The sequence below is a fragment of the Carica papaya genome, chromosome 1 (genome assembly GCF_054855325.1).
Source record: "Carica papaya isolate Zhongbai chromosome 1, ASM5485532v1, whole genome shotgun sequence".
Lineage (NCBI taxonomy): Eukaryota > Viridiplantae > Streptophyta > Magnoliopsida > Brassicales > Caricaceae > Carica > Carica papaya.
In genome coordinates this window covers 808655-836550 of record NC_142309.1, presented here as the reverse complement: position 1 = coordinate 836550, position 27896 = coordinate 808655, and the positions used below count along the sequence as shown (strand labels likewise).

The window sequence follows — 27896 nt, the reverse complement described above, 5'->3', positions numbered from 1 at the left end:
CCGTTCATAAATTAAAATAAATAAAATTTTATCACGATCGTAGAATACCTTACATTAATTAAGTATTATTTACCACCAAAGGAAGAAACAGGGCCACATTCGAATTGATATCTTTGAACAGCTTTTTTTCTTGATTATACAAGAAAAGTAAAAAGATTTCGACAAGTGGGTATGGTGAGAGATGAAGTAAAAAAGATTTATTTAAACATTACATAAGCTGTGTTTGGAACACGTAAATGGAGTAGATGATATCAATTCCCATACATCGGATCACAGTATCCGTTTCTCCTTTCTTCTCTGCTTCCAAGTTCCTCCGCTCTTCGTATTTCTTCTCTCTGGTATCCTATCCTACGCACGACCCATGAAATTTCCTCTCTGCGTGTAGTGAAATTGTCATATACAGCTTCAAATTAGCAACCCACACGACCGTCGTGAAACTCAAAACCGTCATCATCATTTATCACGATCTGATAACGCCCGGTGATTAGAAAATAAATACGAAATGTCAAAATCTGTAGACACCGATACGGTGAGGAAGCAACCAGTCGATCGGTACCTGAAGCGTCAGGTTCTCGGAGAGGGTACGTACGGCGTGGTTTACAAGGCCATCGACACGTTGGTGAGCAGCTTCTTTAACCAGCCGGCGAGTTTTTTATGATTGAATTGATTTGTAATTGTTCAAAACCCAGTTTTTATTATGATTAGTGTTAGTGACAGACGGGGCAAACGGTGGCGATTAAGAAAATCCGGTTAGGGAACCAGAAGGAGGGGCTTAATTTTACTGCGCTTAGAGAGATAAAGCTGCTTAAGGAGCTTAAGCACCCTAACATTATCGAGCTGATCGATGCGTTTCCGGACAAGGGGAATCTTCACCTTGTGTTTGAATACATGCAAACGGATTTGGAAGCGGTTATTCGTGATCGGAACATTTTCCTTTCTCCTGCGGATATCAAATCTTACATGCTCATGACTTTGAGAGGATTGGCGTTTTGTCACAAGAAATGGGTGTTACATAGGTACGAATTTGAGTTTCTTTTTTTTTCTGGGTTGATTCAAAGGTTGATCTTTACTTTCTCTTTCCCTTAATCTGGTGTTTTGGTGGTGAATTAGGGATATGAAGCCGAATAATTTACTGATAGGAGATAAGGGTCAGTTAAAATTAGCGGATTTCGGTTTGGCACGGATATTTGGCAGTCCAGATCGAAGATTTACTCACCAGGTATTATGTGATGTGGAGATGATTTGTTAAATTGGTGATTTATTTATGTTTAGAAATTTGGCCATGTTGGATTTTAGAAGTACTGATAATTATTCTGAGGTACTTATAAATTTGTTAATAGATAGGAGAATGGGGCCTGTGAATCCTTGTCCTAACATCTCAGTTCATAGAGCTATTGTTTTATGATGATGAAACACTGCCCTTTATCTACTGATATTTAGGCTGCATTTTATTCCAGACTGCTAATTTCATGGAATAAATTCAGATTACAGTAGAAAAGAGATATTTATTTTGAATGGAGAATTTTAAATATAAACAGAGAACCAGGTGGTGCCACCCATTTAGTGAAAAATGATATTCTAGTTTGTTTTGATTTAAGGTAGGTGGATCTTTTATTCCTGGCATGCCAAATAGGTAGGAGTGGAATTGGTTTGATTGTGAAGCAAAGATGAAATTTAGGTTCCAGTTCTATATGTTAAGAATACTTCAGTAACTAGGTAAAGCTTCCTACTCTGTCAAACTAGCAGCGACCTGAAATTGTCAGAGGATCCTGGTTTATAGATTCCTGATTACCACTGAAGAAAATAGAGGAAAAACTAGAAGATTTATAGAAGATGAAAAGAAGACTAGATGCAAATAGGGAGAGGATTTGCAGGGCGAGAACTTGAGGAATTTATATATGCTCACTGATTGCAACTAATCAATTGCTAGGATGTAGGGATTAGTTAGTAAGCTACATTATATGAGGAAGATATCTAGTTAATAAAAACTGAAGGAAAAATTGCATGGAAATGGCTGAAGTCTGAATTTGCCAACTTGCTACCTATTTCAGCATCAATCTGACTCAACATGTGTACCTCAGCACCGGGTTCCTGACATTGGTTATCATTTCGACACATCCAAACAGACTACTAATATGAAACTTGAATGCTTTTGTTGCTCCAGAGATTATTGGCATAATTGTATTAAACACACAATTTGTGTCTAATAAGGGAATCAGCTTAGAAGTTAGATGTTTTCTACAGAATTCCTCGAGTTTTCTACTGCTGTTTAGCCCATGGCAGGGTCATACAGTACTAAAGAAGACTAGAATAGTACAAGTCATCTTTTTAGATGACACTTTTTTCTCAACATGCATAACTTGTGAAACTAAAAAGACGGTTTAATATTTGCAAACAGGTCTTTGCTCGATGGTACAGAGCACCAGAATTGTTATTTGGTAGCAGACAATATGGTCCTGGGGTGGATGTCTGGGCTGCGGCTTGCATATTTGCTGAACTTCTCCTGCGTAGACCTTTTCTACCGGTATATCCCAGGGCATGATATTGGTTTTGTATTTTCTGATCATCTAAGGTTCTTTTCTTGTTTAGAATTCTCTTCCTATTTGTTTTACTTATTATCTACGGTAAAAATCTGTCAGGTTCAAAATATTTTGTCGGAATTTCTGATTAATATGTGGGTAAATTTGGATTATGAAGACAAACTGCCTGCGAGAATTCCTGCTCTCTGTATCATGGCTATTCGCCAGTTTAATTTAACAAATTAAAGTCCTATCTATTTAGTTTCTAATTGAAACTAACATATGCATTTCACGCAAGCAAAAATTGTCTTTTTGTTACAATTAGTTTTCAGAAAATGTTAGAAAATGACAAATTTGAAAATTTTATAATAGTTCAAGGACATATTTGTAATGATAAAAGGATTTTGGACTAATTTGTGATAGGATCATAATTGTGGGAGTAAAATGATAATTATGCAGAAACATAGTCGCTGTAGAAACTATAAAAAAGGTGAGCAACTGGCAGAAACCTCTGTTGTAGGTACTATAAAAACTTGTTCAGGGATTTTTGCATGGTAACCAACAGCTTGATATTTAGAAAAAAAGTCTCTTCATGACCTATTGCTAAATATTTGAACAAGTGCTAGAAATCAGCTTGGTGAACAACTGGCAGAAACCTCCATTTATAGGTACGATAAAACTTGTTCTGGTTTTTGCATGACAACCTACAGCTAGATATTTAGCAAAAATGTCTTCGTGACCTATTTGCTAGATGCTTGAACAAGTGATAGGAATCAACTTTGAGTGTATGTCTACCTCATTGCTCTTAACTCTATTTTTACGTTGTTGCACAAAAACATTTTACCAAGGCAATAACAGTAAGTATTGTTTGTAGGAAAGAAAGATAAGGAAAATACTCTGATAATTCTCATTGATTTCAGTAGAATTTGCAGGACAATATGAATATCATTACCCTATGGGTGGGGTAGTTGTAATTTTCTTTTCACAGCTATAATACAGCTCTGCCCTGTATTACCTAGTACACTCATACATAACCGAAAAAGATTTTGCAGAGAACAAACAGGAATAAGAACCCTAACAGAAAACCACCATTCAAATTTATTTTTTCCTTCACGCTACTTGACTTGGTCTTAACATTTCCTTTTGATAATCCTACATATTATATCTTGGTTTTGATTGAGGATAATTTTCCCCACGAAAACTTGAATGTTGGTAGTCATAGATACTGTAATTTGTTTATCTTGTGCCAAAATCAAATCTATGGACCACCTCCCAGTAAATGTAAGTAGAAGTATCTGTTTTGAAATTCTGAAATTCTGAAATTTTGGTCCAATTAGCTTGGATCTTTTTTCGATCCAGTTGATTATAAGCGCCAATTGAAAATATCCGATACATACTTTTAGAACTAGTTGCACTCTTAAAGTGCTTCATTTCTTCTATTTACTCTCCTTTACTCCTATCACTTGTCTGAATTTGGGATATTTAACAATGTTGTCTGTAGTGAGATGTAAAGGAAAATGTTTCCAGGATCAAGAACAACAATCTTTGCGCTGATTGCCAAGTTTTTGCAAATTGATTGCTGAGTAGTTCTGTAGTTCAATAATTTTAGAAGATGTTGTTTAGAATTTCCTCCCTGCTCTTCTATCAGTGTTCTTATTCTTTATCTTGGAATGATTGGTACTACTATATTCAGGTGTACCATGCACTCATGGGCATTATGTACGCCGACGTAGTAGATTATTGTTTTATATTTTGTTGACATATATCTTAACAGGTGATAGAATTTTGAATTAAGTGATCTTTTTAGTATAAAGTATTTCTTTCTCTGTGCGTTTACCATGGATTTACCTGTAACTCTTTCAGCTTTTTGATGCTTAACCTTCATTATTTTGTCAGGGTTCTAGTGATATCGATCAACTGGGAAAGATCTTCCAAGCTCTTGGGACACCTCGACCTTCACAATGGGCAGACATGGTTTATCTTCCTGAATATGTAGAATTTCAATATGTTCCTGCACCTCCTCTACGCTCCTTGTTTCCAATGGCAAGCGATGATGCCTTGGATCTCTTAGCGAAGATGTTTACTTACGATCCAAGAGCGAGGATTTCCATACAACAAGCAATGGAGCACAGGTTTGTATCATTTTTGTTCAATAATGATGATGATGATGATGATTCATATTGGAAGTGTGTAACTGATATAACTTTCTCTGCTCTTCAGATATTTCTCATCTGCACCACCACCAACGGATCCAACCAAACTCCGGATTCCTGCCTCAAAAGGCGATCTTTTAGAATCTAAAGTTTCTGACCTAAATCAACAAGAAAGTCCCACTGTGTTGTCACCCCCTGGAAAATTAAGGAGAGTGATGGGTCCAGAGGCTTTCGACATAAACCGGAACCAGTCTATTGATGATGCTGAAGATTATTAAGCCATTTTCGATAGGCAGTTGCATATGTCGTGTAGTACAATTAACACATAGGGCAGCAATTTGACAATCTGGATCAAATATTTATGTTACTGAATAAAATCTGATTAATTTTTTGGGAAAATGCAATATGCTATATGTTCTTTTACTCCACTTTGGTAAGATTTTGATCTGTGGTAATTGATAAACAACACTTCTAACTGCTTTTGACAACTTTTTCCTGTGAGAACCTCCCTTGGGTATGTGGAATCTTCCTCTGCTTGGTTTTCGTATATGTAGGGTTGGACCGGACCGAATATCGATTAAGGATCGAATATCGATTAAGGATGAGTGTAAGAAATCATTTTTAAGGAACATGGTGACTTCCAAACACCATCCCTCAGAGATTGTTATTTCAGAGTAACATTTCACAATAAGTTACTACAAGACATTCTTGAATTACCTCTGAAACTTTAAAAATTACCTCTGAAACCTGATTATGTCTCTGAGAACCAAGAAAAAGCAGCAGAATTTATGAGGCCAAGAAATAAAGCTTTAATCCTTTTGTCTCCACTCCAGCTTCCAAAACGAAAATTGGAATGAAAAAGACAAAAAAATCAATCATGGTTGACTCTGCTGCGCCGCCCAATGGAAGTTCTCTTGAACCATTTGCTAATTCCTTTCCCATACCCAACTCCATTAATTTAATAAACTGTATGTTTCGTATGTATGTATATATATATATATATTATTGATTATGTAGTTTTTTATTAAAATTAATTGTGTTATTTTTTAAGAAAAATTAATTATGCTAATGATAATGTATAAATTTTAACTACAATAATAATTTTTTATTGGTTATATTTATTTTTGTTCAGTTTGTGTCAAATTAATTTTTATAGTTCAAAAAATTTTGTTTTTACCTCCATACCAAATTATGATTTTATTTGGCCTGTAAATTTTGATCAAGTTTTAGTTTCCTAATTTCAAAAAGCCACCTTACTGCCTCTGCATCTTCAATGAGGGGCCCAACTTGACGTTGAATTCGAACTGTATTTGCATCGATGACCACCTACCAGGATATATCTATTAAAACCCAGAAATAATTAAGCATCACCTGCAGTTTCACCATTTGGGTGCTTTCTTCTTCTTCTTCTTCTTGGTGTAGACATTCACAAGGGAAGAAAAATAGTTGAGGAAGATGGAGAACGAGGCTCCTCTGTTATTACCGGGGAACAGAAGGAAAACGCCGTTGTTACCATGGGTTGCTTTAATGGAGGAGCTGAAAAGGGTGAGTTTCATGTCGGCACCCATGGTGTTGATCTCAGTGTTTCAGTATCTTCTTCAGATTATTTCCGTTGTCATGGCTGGACGACTCGGTGAACTCGCTTTCTCAGGGATCTCTATTGCTAATTCCTTCTCAAACGTTACTGGCTTCTGTATTCTTGTAAGCTTTCTTTTCTTCCCTTTCGTCTTTTTCATCATCTCAAACTTTTTCAGACTCCTCCCCGTTGTTAAAATATAAGCGCTGCAAGAGAAGTGTTCGCCGTGTGTTCGTTTATTTTCCTTCTATTTTTGGTGAAGAACTGATGAGATTTGATAGTACGTTGTGCAAGAAAATGGAATGTGAAATAAAAAAATTCTTGTTATTTTGTTGTGGAATTTGAAAATGGTCAAGAACCCATTAGATTTATGAGTTCTATCATATCAATATGAATTTTTGAAGTGAATGTAACTAAGACAATAAGTTGGAATGTACGCAGTTGGGGATGTCTGGTGCATTGGAGACTCTTTGTGGGCAAGCTTATGGAGCAAGGCAATATCATAAGCTCGGAAATTTCTTCTACTCTGCTGTGATTATTTTCTTTTTCATTGGCATTCTTGTTTCTGTTCTTTGGATATTTTCAGGCAAATTACTGATACTTCTAGGTGAAGAAACCTCAATCTCTTTAGAAGCTTCCAAGTATTGCATTTTTCTTATACCCTCAATATTTAGCTATGCAATATTTCAATCCCTCCTTCGCTACTTTCTATCTCAAAATTTCATTGCTCCGCCGCTCATAACCACATCTGCAGTGCTGTGTTTGTATATACCTTTGTGTTGGATTTTGATATATAAGTTAGAGTTAGGGATTGGTGGAGGAGCATTAGCCTATGGTTTGGCATTTTGGTTGAATCTGGCCTTGCTTGGAACTTACATGAAATTCTCTTCATCATGTGAAAGAAGCCGGAAACTTGTTAAGAAAGATGTTTTGATGAGCATTAAAGATTTTGTTCGTTTAGGAATCCCTTCTGCTCTAATGTCAAGGTAGTATCTCCATTTTCCTTTAATGGAGTAACAATGTCAGTTCTTTTTTTTTACTCTGTTTCTTTTGAAGATTAATCTTTCTTTCTCTTTGTATCGTATGCCATAATTTAGTTTAGAATGGTGGTCGCCCGATCTGCTTGTTCTACTATCTGGGCATTTACCAAATCCAGAACTTGAAACCTCAGCTCTTTCTATATGGTACACTACTTCACAATCAGCTTCTTTTTCTTTCTTGAAACTTAATGTTTTCTTCTAATTCCTTCTAAACTGTTTGTATCAGTGTGACAACAATTTCGCTGCACTATCTTGTATCAACTGCATTTGGGTTTGCTGCAAGGTTAACTCGTAAAGCCTGAGTGCTTCTTCTCTTTCATGTGTCTTCTTATGCATAATACGTTGTTTTATCTTCGTATCTAACAAAGTAAAACTTAGTAGCTCCGTTTTTTTTTTTGGTTCTATTAGCATTCGAGTTTCAAATGAACTGGGAGCCGGGAATGAACGGGCAGCTCAAGTAGCTGTTGGTGCTATAATGACTCTTGCTGTTACAGAGTCAGTTATTGTGAGCATTGTTCTCTTCTTTTTCCGCCATAACTTGGGATATGCTTACACAAACAATGCGGAAGTTGTGAATCTTGTCGCGGAGTTATGTCCCATAACTTGTTTATGCATCGCTGTTCAGGGAATTCTTGTTATACTCTCTGGTAATCTTCTGTTATTGGATCAATTTTCCTTTCTCTATTCTCTCTCTTTTCATTTTATCTTGGTGTGGAATGAGAATTTAGAGTAACATCTTTCTGAACTTAATCAATAAAACAAACTATAGAAGAATCATCTTCCTGACTTCCAAATCTATGGATCAAAGATTTTGAGCTGCATATATATATTGCTGTTTTCTACTCGCTTAAATAACTGTTTCAGTGCTATAAAATCCCCTGCAATACACAAAAATAGACAAAAATGGTAGATTTCTTATTTCAATTATATGAAATTTGCTAGAGTATTGAAAATATTGCTGGTAAGAGACTCAAGTTTGGGTTCATATTCGTTCAAGAATCTTCCTTTCCCACCTTGTTCATATTCAATTTCAATGTTGTTCATTTCTTTTTCGTTTTGCCTTTTGCATCATTGTATTAGGGGTTACTAGAGGTTGCGGATTGCAGCATTTAGGTGCTTATATAAACTTCGGAGCATATTACCTGGTTGGAATTCCATTGGCTGGTTTACTAGGCTTCGTTCTTCATTTTGGAGTAAAAGGCCTTCTGATTGGATTGTTTGCCGGAGCTGCAGTAGAATCCTTTTTGCTTGCTCTCGTTACCGCGCTCACAAATTGGCACGAACAGGTTCTGATCATCTACATTTCCCCTTCACATGCTTGTCTTAACTTTCTTCAAAAAGAAAATCTTTGCTGCACCGAGATTCATACTGCTTTTAAGATTGAATTCCTTAAAAATAAAATTCGATATAAAAAATTACAGTTCTGATCATCTTATTCATACGATCGTGTCAAGATCATTTCTAGTAAAATTTTTTATTGGTATCTCAGAAATTTTACTGCTAAAAAGTAGAAGAGAAGTTGTTTAACTGTTCGGACGAGAAAGATTGGCACTTTCGGGTTGAACTCACAGTTCGATTAACATAAACTAAACTTTCGATTTTTGTGGAATTTTCAGGCAAGGAAAGCACAGGAGAGGGCATTGGAAGGGACATTGTTGTGAATTTGAAGGAGCAAAATGAGTATTTTCGCTCTTTGGAGTTTTCGGGTTTGTCTCGAATTTCACTCTCTCCTTAAGTTATAACACACACAACATTAAATTATAAATAATAAATTTTGAATAATTAAGGTTACAATCTTTGTAATTAATTATTTTTAAATATTAATATTCAGTAATTACAAAGGTTATATTCACTTATATTTATCATATGGGTAAAAAAATAAAATTAAAATATTTTTAAAAAGTATATAAATTCTGATTGATTAAATATTAAATCATCAAATATAATTCAATAAAAATTTAAAATAATTAATACATAAAAATAAAATACTAAAGTCAACGGGTGGTAAATTTAATTCAGCACGTGATTCACACTGCAAAAAATATTAATTTACCAAAGTTTATTGTAATACTCTAATGTAGTAACAGCTGTTTGTCACTAGTCAGAAGCAATTAAGAACAACATAAATTATATATATATATATATATTTATATGTAGATACGGTGTCGTACCAATTACGCCACCAAATTCACGTGTGTGTATAAATATAATTTTATAATATAAACAATTGTTTGTGAGCCACCAAACACGATCTCATCAATGGTGAACTGTACTATAATGTACGTGTGTATATATATATATATATATAATGAAATTAGGTTTATTAATTTTATATGTTAAGAATACCATTTTAAAATAAAGTGTGAATCATAGTTTTAAATTTTAAATTTATAAATTGTGTTATACGAAATGTACAATTATATATCCCAATATTTGTCTTGTATAAATTATACTTTATTGTAGTATAGAAACTCATCTAATACCATAGTTTAAAAATATCAAAGGTTGTATTGGGTATTACTATATTTAGTGTGTATGTATAGCTAACACAATTCATTTATTCAAGTCTAGTTCGGATTGAAGGCTCAAAAAGAAAAACAATATATCACATATATATATATATACATATATGGATATCAAATATAAATATGTGTATTTGTATTAGTTATGTATATTTATAATTAAATATACATATCGAATTAATCAAAACATATGCTTCTTTTTGTCAAATATTGAGGGAAATATAATTAGTTGGATTCAATCTATACATATGCTCCTACTTTCGTCTCTAAACCAATATGATATGCTATGTTTTAAACGAGTTTTACGTTAAATATATATATAAACATAAAGTAAGTAGATTAGTGGTATTTTAATTTGAAGATTATATAACTATAAATTCTTAGTAGAGTAGTAAAATACTTTCAGATTAGGTTATTAATTGGAATTATCGTACAAATTAGTTCTATTTGCTTTAATCGGGATACTGAGTTTTTAAGTTGCTGTAATTATTTTAATTAAAAGAATCTAAGAATTATATAATATCCATTTTACTTGCACACTTTATAACTAGTTAAGAGAAATCGAACTCGAACGCTACAACTTTACTAAGAAACAATTACTAGTAATTCATAACATACTTGTAAAGTAACATAATTTTACGTTTTTAATAAGATTTGAATTTGTAATTTTGAATATAACACAAAAATTATAATCACTGTATTACCATGTTCGGTGTTAGGAGACTCGCAAATTACCTTCAACACGAGGTTGAGTGTAATATAATACATACATAGCTATGGAATTTAAAGGTGATTTGACTCGGCTAATAAAAGAAATGTTATTTAACATTTAGGTACCCATATACATGTTTTGATGTTTGTATATATGTATATATATATATATATAGATATATAAATTTAATGATTGTGATAATTTTGTTAACCTATACGGTATATTTCAAACAGAATTTGATTCTCACCTTGGAAACTTGTTCTCACTTTTAAAAGTTGCATGAAAACACATTACAAGAATAAGTTCTACAGGGAATATCACTTTTGATCAACTTTAACGAGTAATTATTTAAAATAGTATAAGAGATAGATATATTATGTTAAGATTTTTTTTTCCCTTATTATTATTTGTTTTTATCAGTTCTATGATCTTCATTTGCTTCTGCCAAATTACCAGTGTATAATCATCTCGTAAACAACACATAGATTATAAGAAACTGCTTGAATTCGCTGCCGGGAGGCTTATACCATGAGGCAAACTGATGAAAGTCCTCTCATCAACTTTATTCTCGATTGGTACAGTATATAGCATCACATATATAATAGCAAGCACATGCTGGAGAAGTACATATATATATATATATATATATATATATAGGCATAAGTCTATATCAGATATCATCTAAATTAGTCTGATCCCTGGAGCCGGAAAAAGACATAACATCTCCTCCTCCTCAATCGCCATAATATCGTCAAGTGGAACAAAGCTGGAATCAAGAAGCTCTCACGTTTGTTACCCGACCAAATAATTACATATATAAGCAAGCATGAAGACTAATAAATACATGCACACGTAAATTAATTATATATATATATATATGTATGTATGTTACCTGTCAAGGCCACCAAAGAAAGGAGGGGGAGGGCCACACGAAAACCAATTTGGTGGAGGAAGAAATGGTCCTGGAGGTGGGAAAAAGGTTTGGATTAGTGGTGGTGGCGGTGGTAATTCTTGAGGCTGGGGGTGGTGATTTGGTCGGGCCTGTCCACGTGGACGGTGGTGATGAGACTTTGATTGGCGGCGGCGAGGGGGTGGTGTAGGAGACGATTGGCCAGGGAATTTCATGGTTAGTGAGAATATATGTATATGTATAGTTGGTGAAGTTGTGTTAACAGCGGGTTATAAAACATGTATATATAGAATTGAAGATTGCATAGTTCTTTTTTTGAAGGAGTTACTGTTGGGAAAGATGAGGTATCCAAATATTTTAGCTGAGAAGAATTCAACAATTAAATGCTTGGCAAAGAAGATTCATTTCTTATTGCATTGAAGAAATATTTTCGTAGGCTGTAATACTTTCACGTACTATTATAATTAGGAAATATTTATACAATAATAATAACATAATTAAAAGATGTTGATCGATAGTGGAGAGTCTTTAAAGATGTTGATCGATGGTGGAGAGTCTTTCTAGCAAAAAAAGTATCTTAAGGTTATTGTCAATCCATTTGCACGTATTTGAATAACGGGCACCGCTGAATTTTTATCCCGTTGTATGTAATGTTCGGTCATCAATAGAAAGTTGTGTAAATAAGTAAATAAATTAAAAAATTTTAATTTTATGATAAAATAAATTAAATTAGAACTTAGAGTTTAAATGAAAGAATTTTAGAAATTAGGAATTTTATTAAATTTAAAAGACTTAAGTGAAGACGTGTGAAAAAAAGGGGGTCAGACGCATAATTAAATAAAAGTGGAAGGGGGCAAATAGAAATAAGAAAATGGATAGTCAAGATTGCACCGTCTGAGAGATCAATCGGCTTGAAATTACATCCGGTTGAACAGTCTAGATTTAATCTTACAATATCGGATTGTTATGACAACTAATATTTAAAGGAACAAATTAGGTTTTTTTTTTTTTTCATTCAGCAAAATGAGAGCCGAAAATGAGAGATGAAGAGAGCTGAGTCGAACGGGTGAGAGAGGAGGCCGAGCTGAGTGAGGATCGGGCTGAGAGGGAGAAGAGAACACCGCACGAGAGAGATAAGAGAAAGCAAAACCAGAAAGAGAGAAGGAAACGCATTCGAAGAGGAAGGAGGAGGTGTCACAGAGGCGAAAGGCCAAAGGAAGGAAAGGAAAAGGGAATCGCGACCGTGAAATGCTGCATTGCTGGTGGATTTCGAAGCCGTGTTGCATGCGATGCCAGTGTTTAGAAAACATGTGAGTTTCGTCCCTTTCCATTTCTCTGAGATTTTCTTTTCGTGTTTCACTCTAACGAGCATAGAGGTGTGAAGCCAAATCACTTAACCATTGTGACAAGTGAGGAGTTCTATTGGGAAACTGAAGAAATCATTCTTCGGAAGCTAGGAATTGAACCCAAGGCCATTTTGGGTTTTCTAGCCACCGAGCCCACCACCGGGGAGCCGACCGCCGCCACCCACCATCGCACTAATACCTTTTCTGACCGCCAAAAAAGGTAAAAATTTCTCATTTTGTACGAAATTCAATTCTAAACCCACTCATGGCCAAATCGGAATGAAAGAACCTGTCAATTAGCCGGAACATACCGTCGAAGCCCAGCGATGCTGCCGCGAGGAATTTCACAAACCACCTCTAATGAGACCCTTCTCGATTTCTGTTTCGTATATTTTTTTCACCTTGTGATCACCATTTTCCTCTTTACAGGTTGACCAAAACAAAACACCCAACCGCAACGTGAATCGGAGGATTTGTCGCACCGGAGAGTCCCGCCGCTGGTGAATTTCAGTTTTTTATGTTATTTCGGCCCACCAAGGCCCTTTAGCGTGTATGCTCGCAGGAATTGATATAAAAGCGGTCGAAAATGTTCAACTCGTGGCGGACCGCCGACGCTCGCGGCGGCACCATCGCCGGAGGACGGCAGAGCCGCCATGCTGGATTTTTGAAATTGGCCGAGTAGGCCCTGAGACTAATTTTTGAGTTTATTTACGATATTTGTAGGTACCGTAAACGCATTTCAGTTCCCGAAGAAAAATTTAAAGAACTCAAGGACCGCCGGTAGGCGCAGTAAACTATTTAACTTTTCGGTGTCAAATCAAGTAAGAATTTTTCACCCTATTTCATATCATAGAATTGAAATCTAAATAAATAATAATATGATATTTTGTGCGATTTTAGTAAATGTACATAATTATTTACTGACTGCTAATGAAGCTCGAACTGAAAATTATTCTCTATTGATTTCTGTTGATTTATTTTACAGTTTAAAAGTATGATGGTATCTGCTTTATCTATTTTATGGTTTTAAATACATGTATTGTTGTTTTACTTTACCACTGTTTGATTTTGGGATTTAAAATATGATTGTATTACCGGATGCATGTTCATTTGTTTATGTGATTATATTTGATTTGGTAATGGAGACTAAGGAAAAATAAGAAATGGGTGTAATCAAATAAACAGATAAGACAACAACCTCGCTAGATATCCTGGGAGATGATAGACGGACCAGATTCATAAGGAACCCTACCCGTGAACGTTGTCTCATACTGGACGGGGTATGGAGACTTGGCCATTTGGCGCTCATACCATAGAGATATGAGGACGACCCGCTTCACACTCATATCAGATGGGGTATTGAGATTTAATGTCTTGGTGCTCATACCGGACGGAATATAAGGATGACTCTATAATTAAGATTATTAAGGAAAATAGTTCAAGTGTAGCAAAGATATCTTTATGCATCCCCATAGATATTAGTAGGTTGGTGAAACGAAAAACAGTTATGATTTAGTTTATTGTTAATGAATGTAAATTTATGATATGTTCCATGTTGCTGATCGTGCATGAAGTTATGATCTGTGCGATATTATTACTTCTATAGTTTGTTTTCATAAATTCCACAATGGTAAGTGAATGGTAAATGATTTTATGATTGATAAACGAATTTGCTAAATTTAGTGCTCCATTAGTTGTTTTGATTTTCTACCAACCTTTACTTCTGTGCCGGTGATATAGTGTGATGTTCTTATTGGGTTAGTGTAATTCATCCTTTATTTAACCATTTCAGATCAAGAGAATCTGGTTTCAGAGCCCGATCCGCAAGAAGATTGCGAGAAAATGCTAAATATTTTATATTTTCCTCTACTTTTCTTATTTCTCATGTTTCTTTTAGAAAATTTATTCCGTAATGTTTGTTTGATACTTTTAAATTATTGTGTAAGAGATGTAAATCTTAATCTCTTATTTCGCTTCCGTACTTAAATTATTATATATTTCATTTTGAATTTTCGGGAGCGCTACAATGAAAAAGATTCATTAATCCTGATGCTTGACTCCACTGGCTATTTACTTGAGTTGGTAATAAACTAATGATCTCCCAAAATTCAAGCTCCCTGTTTTTGGTGTGTTTGCTTTTATGGTGGTGTTCATGTATAAGCTTATAATTATAATTAACCCCCCTAATTAATTAATTAATTAATAAGAGATTTTTTAGATAAATTCCCCCATCAAAATCAGAATTTGATTCTCTCCTTGGAACTTTTAAAAGTTGCATGAAGACACGTTACAAGAATCAGTTCTACGGGGAATATCACTTTTAATCGCCTTTAAGTTGTAGATAATATATTATATTGTTATTTTAGATTTTAGAATAATTAATCTAATTAATTATTTAAATTAGTATAAGAAATAGATATAATCATCTCATCAAGAACACCACAAAGCGTGTATGGCAAGAAACTGCTTGAACTGGAGACCATGAAGCTTATACCGTGAGGCAAATTAATTAAGTCCTCTCATCAACTTTATTCTCGATTTGTTACAGCATATAGTATCACATATATAATAGTAAGCACATGATGGAGAAATTTGTGTATTTGCGTGTGTATCAGATATCATCCAATCTAGGGCTTGCTACCTGGAGCTGGAAAAATACATAAAATCTCCTCCTCCTGAATCTGGATAATCGTTTCGTCAACCGGGCGAAACCTGGAATCGAGAAGCTTTAACGCTTGTTACCCAACTAGATAATTACATATGTAAGCAAGCATGAAGACTAATAAATACATGCATACGTAAATTATATATATATATATATGCGTTACCTCTCACGGCGACCATAGCCAGGAGGGGAAGAGTGATGACAAAGCCAAACGGGTGGAGGACCAGGTGGTACTGGAAGTGGGAAAAAGGTTTGGATTATTAGGGGCAGTGATGGTGGTGGTGGTAGTGGCGGTGGCGGGGGTGATTCTAAAGGCCAGTAGTGGTGATTTGGTTGTGGTGGTGATGGCGGCGGGGGTGATTCTAGAGGCTGGTGGTGGTGATTTGGAGGCGGCGGCCCACGTGGACGTTGGTAATGAGTTTGTGATGGTAGACGGGATGGTTGGCGGTGGCGAGGTGGTGGTGGAGGAGGCGACTGGCTAGGGGTTGTCATGGTTAGTGAGAATATATATATATATATATATATGTGTGTGTGTGTGTGTGTGTGTGTGTGTGTGTGTATAGTTTGTGAAGTTGTGTTAATAAGGTTAACTTATATAGCATGAATATATAGAATTGAAGATTGCGCCTATAAATAACATTCCTTGTCACATCACATTGAGGAAATTCTATTAGGCTATCATATTTTTTTAATAATAAATTCATATATTTTAATAATTAAAAAATATTTAATGCATAAAAAAAAAGTTTACTATTTGTGTAAAAATTAATAATAAATTATATTTTAAAATAAATCGGTAATTTTATAAACTAAATTATAATTAAAAATTGAAATTAAATTGTAATATAAATTTATAATTTAAAAAAAAAAAAAAAACTCTATACTTTTCATATTGCTTTGCCTTTATATTCCTTTTTCTTTGTTGTCGTCCATATTGCTTGAATTTGTAGAGCAGTTGTCATACATATATATATATATATATATGTGTGTGTGTATATATATATATATATTCTTCAACTTTATCCCAAATATCTTTAGAGAAGAATAATATTTTTATCATGTGTTATAGGTTTCTTGAAATTTAGAATAATTGGAAGGAATTTGGAATAATTTAAAGCTTATGATTTTTTGAGACACTTTATAAAATTCCAATACCACCTTTAGGAATTTTTTTGGTTCACCATTTTCTTCCTTTATTTTTAATAATTTAATTTTTTTTAATTCAAACAAGCAAAAGGGTATCCACAATTTGAACTAATAATATGAATTTCCATTGCCTAAAATTGTCTATTATGTATATATATATATATATGTGTGTGTGCATACACCCTGGATTTGTATTTCCAAAACAGATATGAACAAAAAATTTAGTTGACCAATTTATAGCCTAATATTTCCAAAGAGAGCAAACCGCCTGAGTTGATGTACTCCCACCGCTTCATCCTTTGGCCGCCATCACGATCCCGCCATTTGCAAATCTTCTGATCTTCATTTTATCCAAATCTAATTCTTGAGTTCTTTTGTGCCCGACAAATAATTAACTATAAATTTCTTTCTAACAATGGCAAGTAATTTCCAATACAGTGTATGTAGTAAATGTACAAGTCTAGAATCCATGTAGCAGTATTTCTTTTTGATCATAATATGCTAATTTATTCAGTACTGAATTTATGATACACAACCAACCAGGAAGACTGATCATCATAGATCTATCATTTTCACGATCGAAGTCCATAGATTCTCGTAGCTCACGCACGCGTTCATATGATAATTAGTGAAAATATAGCATCATATTCTGAGTTACATATATAATGAAATTACAAACTATCATCACCTATGCTATAATAACCGAGCATCGATCGTTTTCCGTTCTTCATTACCATAGTTGAGGCCCGTGTGGTGGAGGAGGGCCAGGCGGACCAGGCAGCGGGGGCCCTGGTGGTGGTGGATGGTGAGAAAATGGCGGTGGCGGCCCTGGAGGACCAGGTGGCGGCGGATGATTGACTCGTAGTGGTGATCCAGGCGGGCTTCGTGGTGGTGCAAGAGGGTCAGGCGGTGGCGGATGAAGAAAGATTGGAGGGGGGCCAGGTGGCGGCGGGTGATGAAGGATTGGTGAGGGGCCAGGTGGTGGTGGTGGTGGTGGTGCAAAAGGTTCTGGCGGTGGTCGATGATGGAAGGGAAGGCCAGGTGGCGGTGGACGAGGTGGTGGTGGTGCAAAGGGGTCTGGTAGCGGTGGAGGATGCTTCTGACCCATTCTATCTGATCTCGACAGCTCTCCTCTTACATACCCTGTTTGGAGTCCCAATGAACTATTAATGAGGATGTATGTGTGTGGGTGTGTATGTGTGTGTCTATATATATATATATATGTGTGTGTGTGTGTGTCTATAACATATATGTTTAAGAAAGAAGGGTGTAGAAGTACTTAGACACGGCACAGAATGGTAGTTGAAACTTAGAATGTTTGGTTCAAATACCCTGCAAAAGTCCTCTTCTTGTGTAAGCAAGGTGTGTATCTAATTGTCATGGGTTCTTAGCTGCTAAGTTATCATGTTGACATGGTCAAAATGAAGATTATAGAGATCCCACACGGCGTCGTTTAGTTTTATAAGCTGGATTTAACTCAGAGCCACCCACTAATCTATTGAGCAATTACATAGTTAATCGAAATTACTTAGTTTTTAAGGTGCAAAAATTATTGGTCACCAGTTTTATGATTATGTCAAATACACGTAAAAGGATATTTCTTGATATTGGTACAAACCCATACATATAAATGACGAGTTAACCAGGTTCCTCAAATTATGGTGCTCATGACGGATATGACGAGCTAGAATGGCTCATCCAGCAGAGAAACCAAGGCACGGCGCACCAGTTAACTTGACGTATGAACAATCGTGTGAGCAACCGGGGGGAACAAGAAGATACGTGACACAGAGCATCTTCATATAGCAAATACCGTGTAAAACCAAAAGATATGGATTCTTGGATATATGATCAACTGGGAAGGCAAGAAACAACAATTAGAGTTGATTAGCAGATGGAGGAGGAAACACAGGATCTCAGTTGGTTCAAAATCAATATAACTACGTCAAAAATGAAAAGAGGGAGATATGTTAGGGTGATTACAAGTGATTCCACAAGCACTTGCTCGAGATTAGAAGTGCTTTGATCAGAGGTTCTCAGGGAAGTCCAGCATGTGTTCTTCAACGCTCGTAAGTCCCCATTTTTCCACGACATTAAAGAAGAGTTTATGTAAAAAAAGGCTTAAATTTTCCTGATACTACTGGTATGATAGTATCGAGGATCTTTTAGACTACCTTAATCACTGCATATATCAATTCCACAGTGTCTTAAAGGTGGTGATGTGCTAGAGATTTGCTCTAACACTCAAGACTGGAATCAGAAATGGTTTCAAATTCTCAAACATATGACAATTAATAGCTTCGAGTAGTTAGTTGACCAGTTCTTAGGTCATTTCTTTAGCAATAGGAATCGCAAAAAGCTTTCTGTTTTTCTTTTTTGAGTCACAGAGAAGAGAAATGAGAGTCTGTAGAATCTTCTTCTGATTTTAACTGGTCATGGTGGACAAACTGGACCAAAACGTTACAATAATAGCTTGTTAAATAGGATTCAAAACATAAAAAACCCTCCAGAAACCATGATGGAGCTATTCATCAAGGCCAAAAGTACATAAATTATTTTGAAAGGTAAGATAACTTTTACTAAAGGTATATAAATGTTGAAGAGTCCATGCAGACGAAGATCGTGGGGGGAAAACTCAAGTGAGAGACTCAAAGATGAGATTATTTTGAAAATTATGGCAAACAATTTGTTCTCTTCTTGTTGCTCTGTTGCGCTGGTGCTCCTCCCTTAATTCTTGATTTAACCTCATACAAAATGACATGAATTCACCTTACAAAACCAGTCAATTTATACCAAGGAATACCCAAGCAATACAAAAAAACAATGAGAAAAAAAAAAAAAAAAAAAGAAATCGCAGATCAAAGCCCTCCTCCAATTCGTAGATACTGTGGCAGAGGCATGACTTGTCAATAAGATGGAAAACAGTGTGAGCAACGGCAAGTTACGACAGAAAGGATCCTTTTATATGGTTTTTGAGAAGCCTTAATGTTATTTGTGAAAGAAAATGATGATCTTTATTCTTGTGATGCTACTATTTGTAGGCATATGTACAAGTGCATTTATAAGAATACAAAATCAAAAGGTAATAAATGTAGAATAACTATATAATAAATTTTAAATGCACAATATATATTTTATATGCTCCGACACCCTTCTGCAAACTGACAGCAGCGAGGAGCAAAGTCGCAGCTTATCATGAAATTTGACGAATAAAGGCTTTGGGAAAGGTTTGCAGAAAATGACTGCAATTCGATCTTTAGAAGAAATAATACTGATTTGCAGTTGTTTTCCTGCAATTTGTTCATGAACAAATTTAATGTGTTTAATAGGAAATTAAAATAGAAGTGAGATATCAACATAATGTAATATTTACTTGACATTATTTGGATTAGAAGTAAGAAGCATTGGAAAGATAATGATGAGAGGACAAACTGAAGATCATAGTCTAATATAAACTAGTTATACAATGAATTTAAAATATACAAAATACATTTTACATGCTTGACATTGGAGCATTTCAACTTTTTCAAGGTTGAGGTCGCTACAGGAGAATCAATAACTCCCTTTCTTTGGCTTATCCCTTAGCTTTTTTCGGGTGGAGGAGGTGATATCTTGAATACACCAAGACAAGAGAGAGTAATAAGAGCAGAAAGAGAGAGAGAGAGAGAGAGAGAGAGAGAGTGTGTGTGTGTGTGTGTGTGAGTGAATGAGAGTGAGTGATGGGAGCGAGAGAAACAAGGCATACATATACATATATGTATATATATAAGAGAAGGGAAAGAGAGATTTATCAGAGCAAAGAAAGAGAGAGACTAAATAGTGTCAAATTTTACTTGTGATTACATTCTTTTTGAAATGTAAAATGAAATTTATTAGCAAGGATGACGAGAAACCACCAACAAGGTTACAAAGAAACCTCCATGAGTACAAGAAGCTCTCGTCATAGGACTAAGAACAAGTAAGAACACAATAAAACCCTCACATACTCATCCAACAAGAAACAAGATAAAGACAGTGAAAAATAGTGGCAATAATAAGGTTTGTAATTTACCATAACATAGCATAAATGAGCAATTTCAAAACATAATTTCTAAAAGTTCTTGAAATTCTGCAACTAAAAGAATCTAGTTTATTTTGGTTCGATCAATGAATAATCTTAATACTTTACGTAATTTTATTAAAATAAAAAATTTTAAAAATGTTTTCATCCAAGAAAAAAGCAATTTTTAGTTACATTTTCCTTAAAAAACTATATATATATATACACACACACACACACTAGAATATCTCAAGAAAGATATATAAACATACATGATATCATGAAAATTAAGACTAATTTAAACTTAAATTTTGAGGTTAAGTTTTGAGTGTCATGGATTTTTGTTAGGCTTGGGTCTGAAGCATAATAATCACTACTCCAAATGAATGCACAATAACAATAGTCTTGTTCTTGTCACCCTCTCATAGCATACGTACATATATATATATATATATATGTATCTTTGAGCTATGCAAAGAATAACCCAGTAAGTGTGATACCCATTAGGTTTCCAAGGGCTCGAGGATTATAACAGAAATTTCAAGCTGACTGAAAATCGTTTATCATGTGATTTGGACCTGAACTTATAACACATGCTGACTAAAACATTTAAGCTGCAAAAAGTATGTGCTAATTTAGAGGATAAACATGAACAAAAACAAAGACCCAAATCGGAAACTGCATATATATAATATAAGCAAGAAATAAAGTTCCATTGATGCAGATAGATGAAGCAGGCAAGTCATGAAGTCGGTAATGATAAAGCTGAGAGGAAGAAAATCATAAAAGCCAACACTCCAAATCGCCGGCATTTTATGCTCTTATCGGAACTACACAGTAAATTGATTGAACGTAAAGAATAATTAGGAAATGGGAAAAAGCACGAGGGACTGAAGGTGATGACAGAAGAATAGAGAGCACAAAGGAGTGAGATGCACTGTTTGGTCCTTCTAATTTGCATTTCATCATCTGTGCTCTCTATCTTCTGTCAACAACACCAGTTATAATACAGTCCCCAAGCTTATAATCTAAAAAGTGAAAATCATATCATATTCAAGAATATCACAGAATAGGAAAGCCCGGGGAGAGAGAAAGAGAAGGGAAGAGAATAGGAAAGTCTGAAGAGGGAGAAAGAGAAGGGAAGAAGGGGAAGAGGCTTTAAGTGGTACCTGATCAGCCCTGAATGACCCAATAGATTTCTTGATCTAGGGTTCTTATTTATAGGGTAACCTTACCTCTATGTATATATATATATGCGTCATGGCACCTGTACTTGTTCCTGTTTTCATTTAATTGTTATTATTATTATTACAAAATAATCATCTTTTGAATTATGATTGGTATGGACAGGAAAAGGTGTCAGCATAAGATTCATCATCATCATCATCATCTAAATTTATACAATATGTAAACTTTATTAGATCTTCTGGCATTTTTATATTCTCTTCTCTCCTTCTTAAATTAAAAATAAATAAATCCACACTTGACATTCGTAGAACCAAGATTTGCCATAACTAAGTTTTTTAAAGAACGAGCTAAGGAAAAGTTTAAAAAAAAAAATTACTTTTGTAAGAAAAATATTCTAGCAATACATTGCTACATAGCAAGATATGGAAAATGATATGTTAATTTTAGTACTTAAAATAAATAATATAACACCTATTAAAAATTTTCATATATTATGGTATAGAGATAGAGGATAGTAGGTCTTTTTTTTTTTTATTTTTCAAGCATGCATGCGAACAGATTCATATATATATATATGTGTGTGTGTGTGTATGAACAATAAATTTAATTATTTTCTACCAATTCAAGCTTTTAAGAGAACTGAGTTGTATTCCAGTATATAGTTCTTTACATGAACTGGTCCAGACAAGCCATCCATCCATATTCATTTCAAATTGTTCTGACCGATTTTACCCAGCTGAAACAAGATTTTAATCTCTGTTACCATCAACTACTTATATATATATATATATATATATATGTATCTATGTATATATATATGTTGGAGCTAAAATGTAAACAGTATTTTCTGACAATATGTGAAATAGGCTGGCAATGGAGGCATTTTCTGGCCATTTAAACATAAACCGTACTTCTTTTTCCAATCATGGGATCGACGTGGTTGCAGTAAATTTTTGTTTCCTGAATAGAAATTCTTTATTAATTTGTGATTGTAGTAAATTATTGAATGTTTCGTCATATGCATGCTTATCGCTTCTGATTCTGCCAGTTATTTACAGAAATTCCCTCTTGTAGATTCTTTTCTCTTCTTGATTTATACATAACAGTAGAGATCCATCGTGCTAATATATATATATATATATATATAGAGAGAGAGAGAGAGAGAGAGAGAGTAGAATATATAACTCAAAGTAATCTTTCTTTTCCTTTTCATAATCTTTCTAGTTATCGGAGATTTAGATGTAAACTTTCAAGTAAAATATATGAACAGACTGTTTGCTTTAAGCCAAATAACGCCCCATGCCTGCATTTCACGATAATGGCACACATCATCGATCAGAAATGAATTATGATAACGACATACATATACATTACATATAACTCATGTCCTAATCACGTAGAGACGTCATTAATCCATGCGATACATAGTGTATCAGTTAGTAATGATATATATAAACACATGCAGTAATTACTTTTCTTTTCCTCCGAATCACGCTTAAAAAAAAGTAACGTTGCCTGCATGATGAACATACACACATGCATATGGGTCGAAAAATCTGGAGATCCTCCATTGAATTAGAATCTTTGTAGATGAAGAAAGGGATGGATGGCGTCAGAGATAAGATTACGAACGCAAGTGGCCAAGAAGCATGGAAAAGAATGGAGAGAGCTGGAGAATTCCCCACCAGAAATGCCTTATCAACCTCTTCCATTTCCAATCAAATCATCCATATGCGGGGCGGTCACTACTCATCCTTACACCTGGCGTTACCCCATACCTTCATCATCTCCCTCTCTTCTCGGAATCTTTCTATTTTATATATCTATTTAATTCATACCCCCCCCCCCCCCCACCCCCCCCCCCCCCCCCCCCCCCCCCCCACCCCCCCCCCCCTGATTGTGTTCTTAATCCCATTCCATCCTGTAGAACACACTATATACACCCAATAGAATTGTTTTTCCAACTTCGTACTAATTAACTATGAAATGGGAAGCCGTTGATTTGGAGTTTTATTTTTTGGTTCAGAATATCGTAGGCATTTTATAACTATATCCATAATCTCTTTGTATAAACATTTAATCACATACTATTAATAACTTAAAGTTGAACATTTGATGACAAATAATTTATGTTAAAAAGTTAATGGTTTAATTTTTCATGAGTCTATGAATATCAAAATACATGTTTATAATGTTTTTTTTTCATAACTTGTTCGTTTGTTTTTGAGTTTTCGATACGTTAGATGAATGTGAAAAACCATTTTATTTCATTCTCGAATGTTTATATAACTATCTTTGCTAATAAATGTCTTATATTTTTTTTTCAAAACAAAAATACGTATTTTCAACATAATACATTGCACATCGATAATATTATTAGAAAGTATATAGTTAATACTTATCGCCTTGAGAGATCTCAAAAGCCGCAATAGCTAGCATTTCTAGACACTTACTTAAGCCTATATCGAGATTCTACTCCGATTGAATCTAATTTTATCTTCGTTTGTATTCATTTAGGATTGTGATTATGTCTTTTATTCAACGAGGGAAGTTTGTAACATCATACATTAGAGAGAAGTGTGAGAAATATATATATAGTGCTAAAAATAATAATTTAGTCTTTGTATTATTTGTTTTTGTTCAAATTAACTTATATTTTTATTTTGATCTAAATTAGTTTGTATACTTCTGAAGAGTTTTCAATTTAGTTTCTCCTCGTTACTAACAATTAACATAATTAACTAAGACACTATGTATCAGATGTATTAATACATTGTTCATGTTGATTGATCTAATTGTAAGTTAAATATCATATGATATTTGATGTTACATTTTAAAAAATTATATGTAAACTGATTCAAATTGATCCACAAATTAAAAAATAAAACTCGTCAAATCTCTAAATTCTAATTTTTTTTATAAAAAAAAAAAAACTCTTGTAAAGCGTTATATTTGTAGAATATATCGTATTTCGAATAATAGATCAACTGGATGACATAAATCTTAAGACTCTTATTTAGATTTGGTGTGATTTTACAACAAAGAATCAACAATATAACGGTCAAGACCGACGCATGGGTCATAATTTCTCCTTCAATTTCTCACACAGTTTATAATACAGAATGTGACATATTAATTTCAAAATATCTTATGTTACAAACTCTTTTTGTTATTTTTTATCTACTCGAATTCTCAAACCTTGTAATTAAGTATCACATACACTCGTTAAAGAAGCAAACAGTATACCTAATTGTATGATTTACCCTAAAAGCTTCTTTCTTTTTAGCTCTTATTTTCCGATTAGATGATTTGGTCCGTACACGATATTTTTCACGTAATTAGTTTTTCCCCTTTAATAAAAACACTAAAGGCAGCGAGGCTTTTAATAATTGCGAGCAATAATTTAGATGGATAATTATCTATGTTATGATTGACCATCATCAATAACCAGCTCGGTTGAGTTGGTTACGCCACTCCTTTATCAAGAATGTGTATTCGTCTCTTTACGATTTAAGAAGTTAATCAAAAACTTAATAATTACCGATAATTCTTATTCATAAAAACAATAATTATATATTTATATATTTAAAAAAAAAAAAACCCAATAATTGCTACTTTGTCATACACTCTCTTTAACAATAATTGCTAGTGTGTGGAGCACACATTATTCTGGAATAAAAAAAAAATGGCAGCCATTTGCTGGACTTATCTGTTTTGGGTGCATAGCATTTTCTACAGAAGAAGATTATGCTTTCCTTTTCTGGATGGAAAAGTCCAAAGCAGCCCCTTAAAAGCACTTCAACTTAAGCAGTCCATGTCAAGGCAGGAATTGCCACTACCAGAGTCATAATTAATCAACCTTTCATTAATCTAGGTTAAAAGTGTGATTAACATTATGAACAGCCCTAATTACATGAGAGTATATATGGTAATTCTAGTGTAATCAAATACATAGGCATATTATATTATACATACATTTTTATTTTCCTTCAATCTTTTGTACTATATATATGTGTGTGTGTGTGTGTGTGTGTGTGTGTGAATTTTGCAACTATAGATTTATTTTTCATATCCCAAAAGAAGAATTTTCACAAAACACCCAATTCAAATTGGATTTAAAGTTAATTTGGAATGATCAAAATACTATTTTCAATAAAATTTCTACAACATTCATAGTGTATTCATGTTAATATTTTATGAAATAAAGATTTGAGCCAAACTTAATATTATGATTCTTGTGTGTGTATAAAATAAACAAACAAATAAAATTCAAAAAGAAAAAGGGTAAACAAAAATTGGAATTTTCACTATGAAATGGATAATGTAGTAATTAGATAGTTAATACATGGGATTAAGCCTATACCCTTTTCTATTATATAATTAAGTTTAGGATAATGTAGTAATTAGATAGTTAATACATGGGATTAAGCCTATATCCTTTTCTATTATATAATTAAGTTTAGCTAAGGTAATCCAAATTATCTTATCCAATCGTATGATAAAGCATTACCAAATGCTACCTTAATCTTAAAATATTATATTAATTCGTCCTTTAATCCTCCTATGCATAGCTAATAAAATTCAAATAACTCGTATTTCCTACAACATCTTTCTATTTTTAAATTAACCCTCTTACATTTTTATTACTCATTTCATACAGGATTTATGTTTCAAACTATATCTAAAATCTAACGAGTTATAATTTATAAAAAGAAGTAAAAAAATTGAAGGAAGAACATCAATTCTATAAATATATATATATTTTTTAATATTAATTCTTTTTTTGGACAAATTTTAGAATGAGATTCATCATTCTAAATTATTCTAAGATTAATAAGTGCTCGATGATTTTTTTTTTTTTTCTTCTTTGGAAGTGGTTGATGATGTTGAAACACTACTTAATGGGGAATTTTTACTAAAGAATTGGAAGCATATATGAATAGTTGTTTTGTTGACTTGGGTACTTTTATCTTTATATATATTCTACTCCATCCTATTAGATATATTTTATTGTGATGGAATTTTCAATCTTTTGTATGAACCCTAACCATAATTCCCATCATCTTTTACTTGGATTTTTTTTTTTGAAACATACTATTCTTAGCTGCAATAGGGATATCCTATTCTTTGATGGTATACATAAATCTTCTTTGAGTAATTACCTTCCCAATTTTCATTCAAATAAAAGAAGGTTTTATTTATTTTAGTAAAACTTTTTTTTTTCAAATTAAATAAAAAATCTACTAATTATTAATTAATTTTTAAAAATAATCACGTAAGTAATTAATTATTATTTTATCATAAATACGTCATATTATTATACAAAACGGATATCAGATAATAACTTTCTACGTATAATTATTTTTACAGACTATACCCTTGTTCTATTGGTGGGTACTACCACGTGCCACCAACCCTGCCATCCATTATACTAATTATGCGTTGTTTAATAATTACATTACATACATAATTCGATTTACAAACACATGATAAAAGATCCTGTGATAGAGATCACAAAAATAGTTTACCTTAGTTTTTAAGTCCTTTAAAAAGCTTCTAATCATAGAATACAAAATTACGACATTTGTTAATCCCATTTAAATTCCATTCACACTATGCTTATTCAATATATCGTGATTGATCTTATTAATCACTTATACATAGTCGATACAAGAGCAAGTGCGTAGGTTCTTATTAAGAAATAAACTCATTGAAATGACTTTTATAGACTTTTGTGAAAGTTTACTTGTCAATTATAACGTATCTATTAAGACTAGTTTTATATTTGAAATGACCGTCACTTTTTTTTTTAAAAAAATTATTATATTTTAGTTGTATTATTTTTTAATTTTATTCTTTTAAATAAAGATAATTACTGAATATCGTAAAATTTAAAAAATATATAAATATAAAGGATTTATTATGTACAGAAAACGAAATATATATCATATATGATTGATTGTGCTTAATTAAGGGTATTATTGTTTAAAGAATGATTTACAATTCAATTTAATAGAATTAAACTAACAAATCAAACTATTAAATGCATTTTTTAATCTCAGATAATCTAATACGAGTCT

At 33.4% G+C, this 27896-nt stretch overlaps 2 protein-coding genes and 3 long non-coding RNA genes across 10 annotated transcripts; 3 read left to right on the top strand and 2 right to left on the bottom strand.

Annotated features, from left to right (window-relative positions):
* Positions 1-115: 115 nt before the first annotated feature.
* CAK4 (CDK-activating kinase 4) lies at positions 116-5095 on the top strand. Of its 4 annotated transcripts, none has more exons than XM_022032642.2 (6): positions 122-619; positions 718-1016; positions 1111-1219; positions 2399-2524; positions 4416-4651; positions 4740-5095. In XM_022032642.2, the coding sequence occupies exons 1-6, from the start codon at positions 503-505 to the stop codon at positions 4948-4950; spliced, it is 1098 nt and encodes a 365-aa protein (XP_021888334.1). In that variant the 5' UTR covers positions 122-502; the 3' UTR covers positions 4951-5095. The 4 variants fall into 4 exon arrangements, with proteins under 4 accessions (XP_021888335.1, XP_021888334.1, XP_088068328.1 ...); XM_088212202.1 differs by having other exon boundaries at positions 125-619; positions 712-1016; XM_088212197.1 differs by having other exon boundaries at positions 125-619; positions 706-1016.
* An 852-nt stretch (positions 5096-5947) lies between these two features.
* Positions 5948-9140, top strand: LOC110807496 (protein DETOXIFICATION 10-like). Its single transcript, XM_022032635.2, has 7 exons — positions 5948-6373; positions 6690-7234; positions 7346-7432; positions 7515-7571; positions 7697-7935; positions 8369-8574; positions 8905-9140. Exons 1-7 carry the CDS (start codon positions 6128-6130, stop codon positions 8947-8949), a joined length of 1425 nt encoding a protein of 474 aa, XP_021888327.1. The 5' UTR covers positions 5948-6127; the 3' UTR covers positions 8950-9140.
* Positions 9141-11051: 1911 nt separating this feature from the next.
* Positions 11052-12083, bottom strand: LOC110807506 (uncharacterized). The gene is made up of 2 exons (XR_002538487.2): positions 11415-12083; positions 11052-11288 (listed from the first exon to the last, which is right to left on the bottom strand). It is a non-coding gene; the product is annotated as an uncharacterized LOC110807506 (long non-coding RNA).
* A 182-nt stretch (positions 12084-12265) lies between these two features.
* LOC148269052 (uncharacterized) lies at positions 12266-14324 on the top strand. Of its 3 annotated transcripts, none has more exons than XR_015816604.1 (3): positions 12269-12998; positions 13208-13599; positions 13964-14324. It is a non-coding gene; the product is annotated as an uncharacterized LOC148269052 (long non-coding RNA). The 3 variants fall into 3 exon arrangements; XR_015816603.1 differs by having other exon boundaries at positions 12282-12742; positions 12817-12998; positions 13208-14324; XR_015816601.1 differs by having other exon boundaries at positions 12266-12998; positions 13208-14324.
* Positions 14325-15274: 950 nt separating this feature from the next.
* On the bottom strand, positions 15275-16365 carry LOC110807509 (uncharacterized). Its single transcript, XR_002538488.2, has 2 exons — positions 15607-16365; positions 15275-15490 (listed from the first exon to the last, which is right to left on the bottom strand). It is a non-coding gene; the product is annotated as an uncharacterized LOC110807509 (long non-coding RNA).
* Between the last annotated feature and the right edge of the window lie 11531 nt (positions 16366-27896).

Coding starts and splice junctions, on each gene's coding strand:
- CAK4 (XM_022032642.2), top strand. CDS start 503: ATGTCAAAATCTGTAGACACCGATACGGTGAGGAAGCAACCAGTCGAT. Junction 1,220..2,398: donor ATCGAAGATTTACTCACCAG/GTATTATGTGAT, acceptor ATTTGCAAACAG/GTCTTTGCTCGATGGTACAG. Junction 2,525..4,415: donor TGCGTAGACCTTTTCTACCG/GTATATCCCAGG, acceptor TTATTTTGTCAG/GGTTCTAGTGATATCGATCA.
- LOC110807496 (XM_022032635.2), top strand. CDS start 6,128: ATGGAGAACGAGGCTCCTCTGTTATTACCGGGGAACAGAAGGAAAACG. Junction 6,374..6,689: donor TTACTGGCTTCTGTATTCTT/GTAAGCTTTCTT, acceptor GAATGTACGCAG/TTGGGGATGTCTGGTGCATT. Junction 8,575..8,904: donor TCACAAATTGGCACGAACAG/GTTCTGATCATC, acceptor TGGAATTTTCAG/GCAAGGAAAGCACAGGAGAG.